The sequence below is a fragment of the Argopecten irradians genome, chromosome 9 (assembly GCF_041381155.1).
Source record: "Argopecten irradians isolate NY chromosome 9, Ai_NY, whole genome shotgun sequence".
NCBI classification, from domain to species: domain Eukaryota; kingdom Metazoa; phylum Mollusca; class Bivalvia; order Pectinida; family Pectinidae; genus Argopecten; species Argopecten irradians.
In genome coordinates, this window is record NC_091142.1 from 17434650 (window position 1) to 17452493 (window position 17844).

General features: G+C 34.4%; 2 protein-coding genes across 3 annotated transcripts in view; both read left to right on the top strand.

The window, feature by feature from the left end:
- LOC138331656 (serum amyloid A-5 protein-like) overlaps positions 1-7112 on the top strand; it is a 19945-nt gene extending 12833 nt beyond the window's left edge. The window contains exons 2-3 of the mRNA XM_069279385.1: positions 6072-6182; positions 6808-7112. Coding sequence (XP_069135486.1) covers positions 6072-6182; positions 6808-6949 — 253 coding nt within the window. The 3' untranslated portion in view covers positions 6950-7112. The remainder of the gene's footprint in view (positions 1-6071; positions 6183-6807) is intronic.
- LOC138331650 (uncharacterized) overlaps positions 1-17610 on the top strand; it is a 26907-nt gene extending 9297 nt beyond the window's left edge. The window contains exons 1-6 of one of the 2 annotated variants that reach the window (XM_069279374.1): positions 7996-9062; positions 9798-9828; positions 10409-10595; positions 10988-11128; positions 12513-14795; positions 15369-17610. In XM_069279374.1, coding sequence (XP_069135475.1) covers positions 8934-9062; positions 9798-9828; positions 10409-10595; positions 10988-11128; positions 12513-14795; positions 15369-16164 — 3567 coding nt within the window. In that variant the 5' untranslated portion in view covers positions 7996-8933 and the 3' untranslated portion in view covers positions 16165-17610. Of the gene's footprint in view, positions 1-7995; positions 9063-9797; positions 9829-10408; positions 10596-10987; positions 11129-12512; positions 14796-15368 lie in introns of those variants that run through there. The other variant, XM_069279373.1, reaches the window with a different exon arrangement.
- The last annotated feature ends 234 nt before the right edge of the window (positions 17611-17844 follow it).

Genomic DNA, 17844 nt, shown 5'->3' on the forward strand with positions numbered 1-17844 from the left:
AAAATAAGCATTGGTCTCCGAAAATAAAGAATTTGATTAATGATTTATTACACTATAGGCATTTATCCACCGGTTGAACATTGTAGTATAATCATATTTAACTGATGGTTGTATTTTTAAGTATTGATATTTGAAATTTTAGGATTATCTTATTTAAAGACATTAATTGTAATGCACTGTCTTTAAGTTATTGAAAAGATGCAAACCTAGTCTTCAGCTATAACAATTGTATTATTTACATAAATGTAGTTTATAATGGCATATGAGATTATATAATTTAAACCTTCTTAACAAGTTTCTAGCTTTACTGGGATTGGGGACGGCCTTTCGAGCCCCCCTGGTGTTCGTATCCTACCTTATTGAAATATTGGCTATTTACAAATAGATGAAAATGTTCACTCTTTACATTTGCTGATTATGATCCACGTTTTAGTTGCATCTTTGTTAGCTAATAATTATAAATAAACGCCCTATGGATGTTTTATCACAAACATGAACATGTTCTTTGTGTTGTTTTGGCCTAGTATTTTTACTCTAGTTCATTAGGGCTCAATCTACTTAAACTTACACTGATTAATAAAGAATAACATAGTATGTATGATTGGTAATTGTTGGGTTTTTTCAATGAATCTAAATGACTGGAGCAGACGATTTATTATTTTTCTTTCAGTTACAAATGTAAACTTACATTTACAACAAGTCAACCCTTGTAAAAGGTTGAGCTTCTAACTTTACTAAATAGGATTAATATGTATTAGACAATGAATAAATTAACTTTCCGCGATTATTCAGTACAAGAATGTCCTATTAGGGATGAAATACTGAGTTGTGCAAGGCTCCAAAAGCAAATTGAATCTTTTTATTATTTTTGTTGTTAATTAGTCATACCGGTATTATATAACATGATAGAACACCTAATATTGTTCAACAATGATGAATTTCACTTATGCTCCTGTTAAGTACTTTTAAACAATATATACTCTTTTGTTTTTAAATGATAATATTTATTGAAAAGATCAATCACACAACACTGTGTAAATAATATCAGAGACTTATAAATAAGATTTTTATTTTTGAAGTTCATTTTTTTTTTATTACTTGTCAAGAAAATTCAATTTGTATTGAGAAATCCTCAAAATAACTGTTCATGGTTCAGGTCGTGGATGTTTTCGCCTCCCACAAAAAACATCCTGAAGTCGTGGATAGAAATTTTTGAGAGATCCTTTTTCTTCCAATAGAAGCTGGTCTCACTGATAAACACTGAGCTTTCCACTTCTTACATCAACAGTTCCAAACACACCTTATAAAAACATATTAACAATATCTATGTGTAATACATAGACACCTCATATTTTTTTTTTATATGGGTATGGAAATTATCTTTTGTTTGCAATTTTTCTGTGCGAGAACCGAAACATAGAATTCACTGTGTCGATAAACAAAAAGATTTTCATTAACCTGCGACCGAAATAAAAGAAATCCAAAGTGTATTTCTATAGCGGTATGAAATAAATTTTGTTAGCAAACTTGAGTGGTTTTTCACAGAGTTTTGCAAACTCAAAATTTATTTAATTACAGCTATGAAATAAAAAGATAATGGCATCAAAGCTTAAAAGATTGTGTAAAATTTTGTCATTATGAAAATAAAAATATATCAATTTGTAAACGTCTGATTTGATGAGGTTCAAGAACAAAGGACTTGAAGTGAATAGTCGGGCAAAGAAAACCAGTCCAATATGCGTTCATTGAACCTTCCCAAAAGTCATCACATATCCATACGCACGGTGCAAGTTATACTTACGCTTGCCCAGTTCTGACGCATGTGAAATAATGGAAAAAAGTTCTAAAAATAACTCTTTTGAAAGCGAGGCTCCGTGGAATATGTAACACACATGACATAGCTAGCCGGAGAGGGACGTTTTAAGGATTCCCACAATTAAAATTCTTTTCTTCACATGAGAGAGATGTTAACAGAGAGATTTTATGTTTCTATATCATAAGAAATTATACTGGATACAGTCACACCATTTTTACCAACTTTAGCCTTGCCTATGCCCGACTATTTACTTTAAGGCAGGGATTTTACATTAACTCCTTTAATTTTAGATGACCTTAAGAGACCTAGAACGAACATGCCTGCTGCTGACACTCGCATGGCGATAATATGATCATAATGTGGGACAGTTCAGGGTACACTGGAAACAGGCTACACTATCATATATATACTCTCCATATTAAATTGTATTAATGGAATAGATATCCAAATCCCTCGACGTACGACTTGTGCAGATGTCCTCGTGTCAGTCTCTTGGCAGTTGGCGATTCTGTTTTATCGTACTAACAGTTTTGTTTATTAAAGTAAATACACTACAACAAACCACCTTATATTGATTATAATAATATGTTTATAACTTACATGTAGTTTATCTTGAACACTTTTGCAAAGAGAAAATTTTGTTTTTTTAGGGGAAATTGAATCACAATTGCCAATATTTTCTTGTACGTACTGCTTAAAGGACAATATGTAATCAAATGGAGATTCTCTATTACATATTTTGTATTGATCCCAGTTTTTAGTTTTTTTTTTCAGTTACTAGAAAATGACTTACAGGGAATCAAAATATTTTAGTAATACTTACAATTTCATAGGAAAATACATGTCATTGAATCCTGTTCATGCTTGTTAAGAATCTCTTTTAACCAGATGACGTGATGGAGTCTTGCAATCTTGGCCGAGTAGTCCACCACACCTACAAATTAACAAAATATTTTAAATAACTGTATTTGAATTTAGTAAATCTGTAAAGTCAAAATTGTACCATTTATTCCAAAGATTTAAAGTTCAAGGACTGTCGATTAATGATCTCCAACTTATTTTGGTGAGAAAATTTCTTATGATTTGAATTTGCTTGACCCTGAGATTTTTAAAACATAATATATTAATTTTAATAAATATTAAATAATAAAAAATTTTTAAATGATAATAGAATAAATTAATTGAATAGTTACTTTATTGTATGAGTCAAAATAAGATTGAATACGGATCTGCCATTGGGTGAAAAAAAACCAAGATTGTTAAGTAATATAATTTAACTTATTGAGCAAACTGAAATATTATCTATTTGTTTTTTCTTAAAGAGATAAAGTGAAACAGAAAACAAAAACAGAATATGTAAATTCAAGAAATATGGTACATACCATATACTTTCGAAGATCATTGTTAAATAGTATGCACTGTATTTACTCCAGTGTTTGGACGTCCGCCTGAATACTTGCGTTGTGATTAGGTGTTAGAGATTTTTTCCACTTTATGGTCTGTCTTTGGTTTTTTTGGATGTTTCCTGATAAAAAAGGTTACCCAAACTCGTTGATAATGATCTTGTAAGAGATCACAACTCATTCGTATCTATCAAAGTAACTTCCCTTCTTTTCGAATCTCGTCAGCGAGCCTACCTAGAAATGTTTCACAATACTTGTTATATTATATATACATCAGATGTGATCACTGGAATAAATCGAATACTGTCAGAGGTGGAGATCGAAGGGGATGTAAAAACTGCTGATAGATCTTACCAAGACAAGTTTATGTTAACTTTGCAAGTAAGATATCTTTGCAGGTCAGACTTCATTAACCTTCTCAAATCCATTGAGGTCTTTTTGCTCATTTCTCACCTGGAGAGTATAAAAGTTAATTTGAAATGTATCTTTTACAAAACTATAATCAAAGCAAGATGGATAAGAACAGTACAGAGACCTGCTTGACAAGACCGTAATGTCCTATTACAATGTAATCAATTATGTACATGCACTGGCCCCCAAGTTATCCTCCACATTTCATGATAAAAAGCATGACAGTAGTTATACAATGTTATCTTTCATAATACTTAAGTCAGAATTAATATCATAAAGAAACTTTTAATGATCTTTTTTATGAAAATTTTCTAAGGTGGAAACTAGTGAGGGAATTTTTATTATTTGGTATCAATATCTAATAGCACAACTGTTTGGACTCACTTTTTGCGTTACTTGGTTTGTTTGTTGGACTTTTGTTTTGCATTGAAGAATCACCTAAAGCCTCCATAATTTGCTGATTGGCATGGGGAACCCGCTGCTGGTAAAATGTTTGAAGCAGGATGGTGTGTGCATACGCCTTGATAAGAAGCACACCACTGGGGCCCAGGCCTGACCTATTTGGATTCTCTGTGGACCTGTCCTGGAATTGGTTCAAGGTTCATTACCCATTATTCAGTGTAGAATTAACTTCCATAATTTGAGTCCGGTGTGGTCTGCTTCTTGGCCGTGATAGTTATGTCTCCATCAACTGTAATACCTGTAATGAACATGCATGTTATAAAAAATATGTACAAAAAAGGGCCTGGTAAATGAAAAAAAATCTAAAATATTTATGAAATTGTTCTAAGTGCGAGGAAACATATTAAAAAATGATGAAAAAAGGTAGAAAAAAAAAGAGGTATTTAACCTGGGAAAAATTGTCGATATAAGTTTGTGTTATAGTCAAACCGTCTTATATAAAGACCACCTAAAGGACAAGAAAGAAGTGGTCTCTATTGTTAAGTGGTCTTCATACATTCGTCAAATTATGGTATTAATTGTTTTTTGGGACCCTAAGAAAGTGGTATTATTAAACTGGTGGTCTTTATACAGAGGTTGTCGGTAAGGCAGGTTTGACTGTATGCTCATCATATATATCAAATGTCAGGTATTCCAGTTAATTCTTAGGATCAGACGAAAAAGTTTACAATATGATTACTTTTCCTTTTGGAAATTCCTTATTTTGTCAAAAAATAAAGGGTATGCTTAATGTATGTACAAGGGTCAGCATGGTTCATGGATTAAGAAGACCTGACAGTTTAATTGATGAGTTTCGGACAGCCATACTTCTGGACTACTGTTTAATATAGGGTTAACCACTGGATGGATGACATCTAGTTTTGGTTTACAAAAATACATTTACATGTATTACTTTAATACCAATGTACCTATTTTGCTGTTGACCATAAGTATTTGAGTTTCCTGTATTTTGATGTCTCTGTTGTGTTTTTTGAGAATCTGTGTAGCTACTGGCTCCATGTTTGTTCGTATACGAGACCTGCCCACCACTCCAAGCTTTAGATTGCTGTACATTTTTGTTTGGCTGCCATCCCTGCCCAGACTGTCTAGACCCCCGGACAGCCCTGCCCAGTTAGAGTTTTTGATGGACCTTGACCAGTCCTATTTTGGCACCTGTCATTGGCTTGCTTGTTCCCTGATGACCTGAATTCTGTGATGGTCTCCCAAATGATGATCTATTGTTAGCTGATTGAAAAAAGAAGCTTTGGCAAAGTCATTCGGTTTTCCTCCTTATCTCCTTTTGATAAACTTCTATATTTTCATAACAAACATTTCATACTTTTAATGCCAAAGATTATGTCATTGCACCAGAACAAGTTATATTTTTATTTACTGATTTTGGAACATTTTTGCATTACCTGCAATCTCACAATCTCACAATTAATAATCACGTAACAATCGATACCTACCCGCAAGGGAGTTAACTCTGTAATATGCAAAGACAGAATACATGTAATTTGCTACTTGGCAATGCTACGTGTCATTTGTCACTTGCCAAGAGTAAACAAATAATGTCCTTTGCTTTTTGCCAAATGCTTCATGACTGTTAATTTTTCACTGCAGACACATTTCCTTCCCATTTGCCAATAACTGCAGTTGTAAATGCCATACTTACTAGGACAAAATTATGTATCGCTTGCTTCTTACTAAATACATCATCATTTGTCAAATGCTTCATCCTACATTTGTATTTGCTACATACAAAAGTGTTTCACACCCTTTGCATTTTGCTAATGCTTTTCGTTAATTTTCGATTGCTTACACTTTTTTTTTCCTATTTGCTAATGAATAAGTACAAATAATTTATTACTGTTTGGCAAATTTGTGTGCATCTTGCTTCATACTGAAGGCGTCATCTAGTTGTTACAATGCCATTTGTCAAATGCTTTAAGCTATTGTGGTGCCATGAATCTCTTATTCAGTAACGTTGTTATGCACAGGGACATGAGAAGAGCCAACTGGAGGAACTCTGATAAATATTTTCACGCTCGTGCCAATTATGATGCCGCCCGACACGGACCAGGAGGACGCTGGGCCGCTAGAGTCATTAGGTAAGATATTTCTTTATTCTTTTTTTACAGTATCGTCTTTTAAACCCCTTGTTGCCATCTTAATGTGCTCAGAATATCTTAATATCTATGCATTCTGTATTTGCATGCTGCAGAGTTATCTGTATATTTGGAAGCGTTACGTCATAATTTGTCAGTGAAATGACGTCGGTTTCGCCTAGAAATATTATGACGTCACAATCGGTACACTGGTATTTGCCACAGGGATCTGAGAATTAGTTACAGATTATATAAAAATGGACCCGCCAGAGTGTCATAAGACCATTTTAGACGTTTTAGAACTCTAGATAAAAAAAACCCGATAAAAATCATACTCTACATTGTAATATATACGTATATAGTACCATGTAGAGTATGATTTTTATCGTTTTTTATCTAGAGTTCTAAAACGTCTAAAATGGTCTTAATGACACTCTGGTGGGTCCATGATTATATAATCTGTAACTTATTCTCAGATCCCTGTGGTATTTGCATCTTCGTGCAAGAGCGGAAGGAACGTTAATAAAACGTTTATATAACTCCTGCCAAATCTGTTGTTAATCGATAATACATATATGTTTGATCAAACAAATTTCTCTTTGTCAATGTGAAAATTTTAATTTTTCAGCAATGCACGTGAGAACTGGCAAAGTGGGGTCAGTGGGCGTGGCGCCGAAGACACGCGCGCAGATCAGGTGGCCAACAGGTGGGGACGAAGTGGAGGGAACCCTAATATCTACCGTCCAAGGGACCTGCCTGAAGAATATTGATCCTGGTTTGGGACATGGGGAAGAACACGACCTGGGTTTTTATATCCTTTTAGGATGGATCTAGAGATCAAAACGACGCTTCTTTAAAACATTTTTCTTGAATTCGTAATCATAAAAAATTAATGCGATTCCTTTAATAAATATCAGTAAAACTACTACAATGTATATTGTTGTTGTTGTTTTTGCCAAGTAGATATTAGTATTGACCTGCCAGAGCATAGACCATTTTTTAGTTGTTTATGGGTCTAAATCATAAGTCGGATTAACTGAATTTTGATCTAGATCCCTACTGTAAAACGTCTCTGGTCTATGGGTACTTTGGCGGGTCCTAATATTGATATAAATTGGAGTAGTTTTCAGATCCCTGTTGTTTTTACTGCTGATGTTGTTGTTTTTTTATGCTAGTATTGTTGAAAGTCAATCCAAGATTAAGATAGTGTACTATCTAAATCTCTGTATGGTTCAATAAAACAAATCAAAATAGCTGTTTTCAGGAAAATTATATAAAAACATTCATTTTAGTAGTATAAACACCCGTCCGAAACAGGCTACGTACATTTACCACAATTACAAAAGACGTAACATGGATTTGTAGTTTGTGTAATGTCAATTTGAATACGAGTTTCATTTTTTTTTTTCAAGTGTCTATGTTACTCTGATATCCGTAAAAATAAATAATTAAAAGCTATTTTTTAAGTAATGAACAAAAATAATACGCAAAAATTGGGTTTTTTTTAAGAGACAATTCACTCAGGCTAATTATTTTACATAACCAAGAAGCCAAATATAGCATAAATGTATTGTTCTACATTTCTTATGAAACATATAACGTAAAACATTGACAAATTCCTCAACATTGTTAAGTATTTTAATTAATATCGTTGAAATATCAAATCGTTGTTCAATACGATTAAGCAGGTACTATATATGAACGCTGTACCCATACCCGAGCCAAAGTCACGCACGTTAAACAAATGAACTACATAACCACTAAGATGGTGATAAAATGATTTTTTGGCAAGACAATTCACATAATTAGGTAAACACACTACTGTCAGAGCGATTTGAGCAGTTCTAGACAAAAGTTGCATTACTCTACGAGCACGGGATAGGGTTCGGCATACAAGAAGTTTGACCACAGTGTGTAATGGCGGACAGCGAGAGAGTTGGAACATTTCACACACAGTAAAACCGACTGATCTAATTTCCATTAGAACTGGGTTTTTTTTTTTTCGATAAATGTACAAATTTTAATGTTCTCTTAGACTGAATTGCCCCTTTAAAGATGCTCCACCGCTGACAAATGGTATTTTTTTCACGATCAAAAACAGGACCAGACGATTTAGTAATTTTCTTCAGTTACAAAAGTTACTTACTTTACACCAATACCACCATTAAAAAGTTTGAGCTTCTAATTTTACTTCAAGTTAAAAATATGAAAAATAATCAAATAATAAAAGTAGGTAGATGGATCTATCTTTGGTATTTTACTGTGTCTTGTCTTTCATGAAAAACATGCATAAATACACCAATATTGTTTTATTGTTATAATAAAATTTCAAATGATATGTACATGTAGGTCTACATGACGTTGAAATAATCTTCGATCTGTTACAATTTTAGATCAAGGAGGACAACTCTGTTCAGTTTTGTCAATCGGATCCCCTCGGAGAAATATCCGGTAATCTTCGGAAATTCACGGAGATTACTCCGGGATGTCGCGATTGGTGATTAAGAGTATTTAGAGTTATCCCCCTTTGAAAATTTTCCTTGTCAGCTGATTATAAAAACAGATCTAGAGTGGATGTAACTGTCCGGTTCATTCTTGGAAATGACCAAGCCGAGGTAAAATGACATCTCAATATGTCGAGAGGGGCTTTGCTGAAGATTTCAAATGGTAACCCAAGACAAATCTACAACATTTTGATAGAAATTAGAACTAAAGTGATCAAGTCTCAAACCGGCATCCGCGAACTCATCAAGCATGGGTTTGTCCACAAATCACTGTTCCTGTTATCAGACGATGTACGAAAACAACAACTGCCTCAGACTACTGACATCATACTCAGTGTCCTCGGCAACTTATGTATGGAAGAAAAAGGCTAGGGAAGACGTAAGTTATAAATATGTGATGATATCACAAAGGGTTATCAAATGTACAACGTTAAACCACTGGAGTTTGACGTTCTGTCAATAAATATATTGTATAAATATAAAAAAAATAATAATACCCCTTTAGTTTTTATATATAGTATATAGGGTTATTTTTTTATATTTATACTAAACATAGGCCTATTATTGACAGAACGTCAAACTCCTGTGGTGAAACAAAGATTTTGATTTTGGGATTTTTTTTCCAATTAAAAACTTGAAGTGTAAACTCTAACTGTAACTGTTAATGCTTAATGTATGTGTTTGTGGGACATATTTTGGGTATTTCCATATTTGATAAAAGGGAATGTGGATTTTTTAGATTTAATGTATATTTTTTCATTTCATTTATTTTTGCAAAAATAATTAGACTCAACTGTAGTAATATGTTTACAACATATAAAATTAACTATTTATATATGTTTATACATGTACATGTACTAGTAGATCTAGTAATTGCATTTACATTACCATTATTCAGTAACTTGCTACTTGGTTTCCCCTTCAAAAGTATCATCATTTACAAAAAAAAAAACCACAAATAAATTAAAGATGAATCACCTCTATATACATGTATATATAAAAAGCACTGTTGCATATGGTTAAAAATGTAAGCACTTAGCTAGATAAGCATTGAAGTTTTAATAACCATTTTTACAAGTTTCTGACTATACTTTCTATGTGCTTTTATAATTAGGTGCATAAAAGTGGAGGAATACCAACACTAGGTGAGTAGGATGAAATGTTTATATATTTATGACAAAAAAAAAGTGAAAGAACAAATTAAAGCATACACACCCTTAATTTAAGAAAAGGGAGAAAGAGATGATAGATTGGGATCATCCCAAAAGTAATAAAATACATTGAAAAAATATTAGAAAAAAAGATGTTCCTGTCAAGTGCCTCGACCAAGAATCGATAGAGACTACATGTACATGATGTATTTATACTGTAACAGTTATAGTAAAAACCACACTGCCTGCTTCTGTTACAATAATTTTTTCTTCTGTAATTAAGAGTTGCAATTTTGCCAGAATGGCATGGTATCAGAATGGGATTAGTTTATAAATTTCAAGCAAGATAATTTGCACCCTTTTCATTTTGTCTTTGCATATATTTCCCCATTGAATACATTTGTTCATTTCCCTTGTGATCAATGATACTGATAGTGAGAGAATTTTTTTCTTTTTTCTCCGAACAACATGCCCTTTCATGAACCACTCAGAAACACATGACATTATAGCTAATAAATGTACCAGCATTTTATGATAAAAGTATGTTATTATATCATTACTGTTAAATTTTCAGCGGAATTGTTTTGTACGTCTGAATCAGTGAGCATACAGAATCGCAGCTGTAGGGCGTTATCTAATGCTGCACAGTTACCTGTGAACGCTGACGCCATTTTTAGCACGGACACAGTTGACCGAGTGGTAGAACTCCTAGAACTCACACCTTCCAAGGAGAGCAAGCTCATCTACTGCAGGATCATCAGGTAGTTACTAAAATCAACATTATAATTTTTTTTTGATGATGATGATGTATATTTTGAAAATGAATGACAAGTATATATGAAAAGTCAAATGGGCATCCATATTCTTTAGCCTTAATTATCACTAAAAAGTTATGATAATTTACCTAGTGACTGCAGTGTTTAAAGTTTTTAACACAATACCACTATAGACTTAAAGGTATAATTTCCTCCTGAAAATGCATTGAAACCATTTATATCAGATCAGTTGTTTCTCTCTCGGTATTTCGGCTTTCCTCCACCTCCTAATTCTGGCACATAAATAACCCTAGTTGTAAACAAATTAAATAAACAAGAAATAAATTACATCTTTAAACATTTTAGTTGTTAATTAAGTGAGGGTATTATTTTTTCAGGCTTCTTGGTAAGACACAGAAAAATCTAGATCGACTAGTTGCTGCTGATGCTGTACGATGTATAGTAAAACTATTGACAGACGAAGACAGAGATGTCAAGAGTGCAGCACTGAGGATGGTGTTTGAAACTTCCAATCAAGGGTAGGAATCTAACTGGTATTTTCAACCCAAAAAGTTATCTAATCCACATAAGCGCCTCTTACCCTTTTTTAGACCCTGATTTCACTACTGATCTCAAATTAAATGCAGCTGCAGACTTTTTATTTTCTTTTTTATTTCTTTTACAAATTGATTAATGGCTTATTTTGTGCAATCATTTTATGACAGACTAGTCCAAAGTTGGTTCTATTAGGAGCTCCTTAATTTTTGCCAATTTTTAAGCACCCTGGTAGCTTATTGGGTCAGGTACGGTATAGCTCTTGTTTTATTATGAGGAACTACTCAAGATTGTCAATGCCGGTCTTCTGGTATCTGTCTCTCACAACACGAGACAACACGAGACAAATTCTCATAACATTGGAAAATAGCCTCCACTATTCTCAGGCCAAGACATAAAATATTATTAGATTATCTTACCCGAAGGGTCAGCTGGATGACCTATAGTCATCATGATTTGTCTGTTGTCGTGCACCATGCGCAGTGTGCTTCTTAAACTTTTCATTCAAACAACTTCTTTTCAATAACCAAATGGCCCATGGTACTTATAGTTGGCCTGCAGAATGCTGTGATGAAAGGCTACCAATTTTGTTCAAATGAATGACCTTAACCTTCCTTCAAGGTCACAGGGGTCAAAAATGCTACAATCTTTAAACAACTTATTGTGTATATCAGTTCTCCAATATTGTATTAACAGTCAGATGATCGTTAAGGCCCATGGGGTCCCTTGGTATTTTATCAACAAATATGGCAAAAATTAATGAAGACCCTAATTTAAATTTCAGTGAGGCTAATTATCTTACATAAACACGAAGTAAAATATGACATAAATGTGTTGTTAACTACATTCCTTATGAAACATATAACAAGAAATATTGACAAATTCCACTACATTGTTAAGTATTTTGATTGATATCGTTTTTATAAAGTCATGTATGTTAAACAAATGCAATACCATATTCTCTAAAGAGTTGATGAAATTAGTTTTAGACAAGAACATGCACTTGATAAGGTAAACACACTATTGTAAGAGTGATTTGAGTAGTTCTAGACAAAATTTTCATTACTACACTGGCAATGGTCAGGGTTCGGCATACAAGACGTCTGACCACATTATGTAATAGACAGCAGCCAAGTTTGAAATTTCACACGCATTTCATTACAGTGGACATTTCTGGCATTTCACAGTAAAAACTAACTAATCTTATTTCCATTAGAACTGGTTTGTTTCCGATATATGTGCAAATTTTAATGTTCTCTTAGACTGAATTGTCCATTTAACTCTTCTTGAACTCTTCTTAAACTAAAGCTGGAATAGTTCATTATGAAATTGTAGGGGTTAATGAATTATTGTATTATGTCCTCACAGATGTAGCAGTACAGGGTTTACAAGCCAGGTTGTGAGTGCCGGGGGTATATCTGAGCTGTTGTCAGGAGTAGCAGACGACGACAGTACAGTCGCCCACCAGTCCTTTACAACTCTCATACGACTATGTGATCAAGCTCACGCTCGAGCAGAACTTGGTAACGCTGGTGGAATCACCAAGTTTATTGACTATTTTGAAGGTTTAGGAAATTTTGATAAAGACAAGAGGTTTTCTGTGCTCAATGTTCTGTGTCTTTGTTGTAAAGATGTAGTGAATCGTGTAAAGATTCGAGACAACAACATCCTGCCCAAGTTCCTTGATTGTCTAAAGGATACTGAATACAAACGTTTGCATGACCGAGTCATCAGTGCTCTGCTGTGTTTTCTGTATGACGAGTCAAGTTTAGAACTTTTACTGCAGAACAGTCTTATACAACTCTTACTGGCACATCTTCAAAGGGTGGCAGGGTACACTTCAGTCGTGGTCAAACTTGATGAGGAGGTGACTGATAAAAAGGTGGCAAAGATTGATTTACAGTTTGACTCATCAAAATTGGATATGCAAAAGGCTGAATCAGAAAATGTGACAAATGATGAGAAAGAAACATTGAGACAAAGAATGACTGTTATGACCGCAGAGGAAGAAAAAACAACTGTTTTGACTATTAAGGGACAGACAAAATCAGTTTTGACTACAGAGGAACAGGTAGAATCGATTTTGACCACAGAAGGACAGACACATTCTGATATGGCCACAGAGAGACAGACAAAATCTGGTTTGACCAGTATTAAACAGGGACCATCAAACCTAGATGAAGATGAAGAGGTTACAGCATCCACTGAGAAAAAATACCATTACAGTATTGATAGCCCCACCTACCAAGTGACGTCGGAGTGGAATCTAGACACCTATAGTCAGGGGGCAAAATGCAAGTCATTCAACCGTGACCCGACCTCCCCACAGTATTCTAACACCAGCCCTCTGAGTACAATCTCCTACTACTCACCAAGCCTATCCCCCGGGGACTTCAGCAGTCCTACTAGTCCTGTCATGTCAAAGGTCAATGAAGACCCAGACTATGGCTTAGTATGTAGTTTACCCTTCTCTTGTCAAAGTCCTGGGAAGCAACACAGTCCTGGCAATATGTCAGGGCTCTCTCCTAGCACTTCCGAGAATGAGACGGGATCGTATTTTCAAGCTCCCATGGTTTATTCAGACGAAGAAGAGAGCCAGGAAGCTACATTGAGTGGTGTTTTTCCAGGGCAGAGTGAAGGTAATGAGCAGGAATTGTCAAATAAGGTGAACATTCCGCAGACAAACGAAGACATTCCAGACAGTAAAGTTGAAAATGTTGAAAATTCTGATCAAGTTGATGAACGCAAGGAAAATTCGGCTTATTTTTCTCAGGGATTTGAAATAGATGGGACAAATAAATATCAGCTTGGAGGTGAAGTAGCAGAACATCGCCCATCAAGTAGGCTACACTTTGACTTTGGAGGAAAGACTATCAAAATTGGATCAGATAAGAAAAATAAACTACCTCCAGTTTCTCCTGAGACATTAACGAAAGAACATGTATCCAAAAAACCGAAACTATCCATAACTCGCAGACGTTCTCCAACTGCCACTGAAAATCATATCCTGATGATAGTGTCCTTTGTGTCCCAGATGCCAGACCCAACAAAGTTCTTGGTATCCACAGACGTCCTCTGTTGTCTTTTGGACTATATTGGTTGTGTCCAGATTGGTGAAACAAGAGCGGCTAGAGTTCTGTGTCGACTTGCTCGCAATCCAAACTGCTTTGAGAAGTTGATTCGGTTGAATCTACCTTGGATTGTGTATGAGAAACTACTTTCCAAAGAAGATGATGACCAGTGCTGGATAAAAATTCTTCATGAAAAACATTCAGGTCTTGAAAATAGGAGAGACAAACATCATAGGTCAAGATCACTAAGTTTGTGCTCGGACGATTCATCAGTTTTGGAAGAAGACCTCAGAGACTTCTCATCAACAGATGGCAAAATCAAGTCTCCCAAAACTTCTAGATCAGCCAGAAACTCACTCAACAACTCTATTACTCAGAATACGAAAAATAGCTCAAGCAGTGGAAGTGTTTCTGAAGATGAAGAGGAGATAACTCTTTCCAGTAGAGCAGGTATTAATGTGCTACAAGACTTATGTAGGATGGCTGACAGTCCGTACGGAAGAGGTGTTCTAGCCCACATCTTGTCCAGACAGTCAGCTTCACAGATGCATACACTCATCAGTCTTCTTTATATACTATGGTGAGTTACAATTATAATTGATATGTTCTTTAGGATATTGGTTTGGTTGCCATGGGTTTCAACATTATGATTTGGTTTTACACTACATCAAACAAATTTTGATTTTGATTACTTATTTTGTTCAAAACTGTTCAACAGCAATATATTTAACATATATAATGAAATACATTCAGATAAGCAATATTGTCATATGTAAAATAAATTAAACTATTATTTTACATGTCATTGATCTCTGTTATTAGTTAATTAATTTAACATTTAATCCAACATTTTAACTTTTAATATGTCAGACACACAGCACCAGATTGTTGTTCAGATGTTTTATTGGTAAATAAATTTAATATTCAACCAAAATGTGAACTTTTAACCTGAGCTTAACAGAGCACCAATAATCTATTACCTATCAATTTAATAGCAAAACATGTAATCACCACATGCAGTAGAGCAAAGTCAGGGGAGACAATCCTTAAATTATCTTAGCTGTTATAAACAGAGTTATTAGCTAAGATATTGTCCACACTAATGAAATGAATGATCGGTTTGACTAAGTGAAAATTTACTTTAATATTGCAGGACAAGGTGTATGTGGAATTTCTATCTTTTCAAGAAAGGATTGTGGAAAGAATACATGGACATTCTTACTGCTGGACCATATCACCCGTACCACCCTGTAATCTTGGAGGCATTCTGTTTTCTTGGTAAAGTCATCAACTTTGACATTAAGTTGAGAAATGAGCAATGCGAGAAACTATTTGTAGCCAATCTTAGTGCATCTAATGAGAAATTTAAGGATTATACATGTAAACATAGGTTTCATAATCATGATATACAGTTTACGGTTAATAGAACAGCGTCAATGATCCCAGCGTGCAAAGAGACTTTGGCTAGAGCGTCACCGCTGTTTGCAGCCATGTTACAGGGGAAGTATTCTGAGTCGACCCAGAACATTGTAACGCTAAAAGATACCAGCTATTACGCGGTACGTTTTGTTGTGCACTACTTCCATGGATGTGATTTAGATTGTGATGTTATATCAGATATTCTCACCTGTGAACCTTGCACGGAGACTTGGTCACAGTGTGTGGAAGTCCTGAGACTTGTAAACAGGTACCTTGTGTCTGATCTAGAACCGTTTCTCCAGTCTGTACTTTCCACCAGATTCCTGGGACCAAGGCAAGCCAGTGATACCTACAGCTTTGCCAAACTGCATAGTTATGAGGTTCTAGCAACTGACTGTGTGAAGATAGTGCTCGTTGGTGGCAAATGTGTGAATGACCGTATGCAAGGGCTCAATTTGTTTCTCAATGGACCAGATTCTGAAAGATTTTTGTCTCATTTGGAACAATTGTTCAAGTCAAGTATCCACTAAGACCAACATTTTGATTTGTTATGATTCAAAAATTAGACCAGATTCCTAAATATTAGCAAGACCTCAATTTATAACATGAGGGATATAAAGGCATTCAAAGACGAAGGGTTCAATTCGTGTCTGAGCAACTCAGATTCTGAAAGATTTTTGACCTTTTCCAAGTCAAAGTTCCTCTAGGATCAATAAGTGTGACATTCAATGTTACCAGATAGATAACTTACATAACATAGACATCATGATTAAATGGAAAGTAATCTATGTAGATGTTAAACATGGTATCCAAGGGTTCAAAATCATTCTGTAAGGACCAAATTCTGAAATACTTCATCCCATTTGTAAAGTTATGGTTTTTTTAGACCAACTAACATTTTAAAAATACCTAAACTTCTAAAAGAGAGTAAGATCCCTTGTCTAAATAATGACTGATCTTCACATGATGTCACATTCTGTGCTAATTAATTGCCCATTTTTCTTGATATGGGTCATGAATATAAAATGAAATCCAATAATTGTGAAACCTGGCATAATTGGAAAATATTTTTAGATGTTCAGTGTTGAAGCCATGCAGTAATCATATCTGTCCTGGTAATTATCAATTATCATTAACAGAGCTAAAAGTAAGAGATTTATATTACCGGTACTACAATTGCATAACAAATACCATCCTCGACACTCCACGGGTTCTGATCACTTACGATCTCTACACCCCTGTACTATCTCATAGAAAAACTGGAGGCAACAGAACAAAAAGTTGTTTGATGTACATCAAAAGTTCCGTAACACGGAACACTTTGGTTGACCCTGTGACTTGAAATTGGGCGTTGCTCTCTCTGTCGTCTTCAAAGGAAATCTTTGCAGGCTTTTGATTGGTTCAGATGTTTTCCGCTCAGCTGTCTTCAGTTTTACTATGAGATAGTCCAGGGGTGATCGGAACTGTTGGAGTATTGAGGATGTACAAATACATGTATTGTTGGAATAGTATGAACACAGGGAAAACATAAAACTTAATTAAAAAAATAATCATTGGTCTCCGAAAATAATGAATTTGATAATGATTTTACCCTATAGCATTTACCACTGTTGAACATTGTAGTATATAATATTGTAGTATTTAATATTGATATTGACATTTATGATTATCTTATTTAAGACATTAATTGTAATGCACTGTCTTCTGTTATTGAAAAATGAAACTAGTCTTCAGCTATACAATTGTATTATATCATAAATGTAGTTTATAATGCATATGATAATAGTATTTAAACCTTCTTAAAAGTTTAGCTTTACTGTGATTGTATGTCGAATCCTACCATATTGAAATATAGGCTATTACAAAAAGATGAAATGTTCCCTCTTTACATTTGTTGATTATGCTACACGTTTTAGTTGCATCATTGTTACTAATAATTACAAATAAACTCCATGGATGTATTATCCAAACAAGTACATGTTCTTTGTGTTGTTTGGCCTAGAATTTTTACTCTAGCTTATTAGGGCTCAATCTACTAACACTTACACTGATATGAAAAAATCATAGTATGTATGGGGATTGTTGTGTTTTTTCACTAACAAAGACAGGAGCAGACGATTTAGTATTTTTCTTCAGTTACAAAAGTAACTTACTTTACACCATTACACCATTGAAAAAGGTTGAGCTTCTAACTTTACTAAATAGATGAA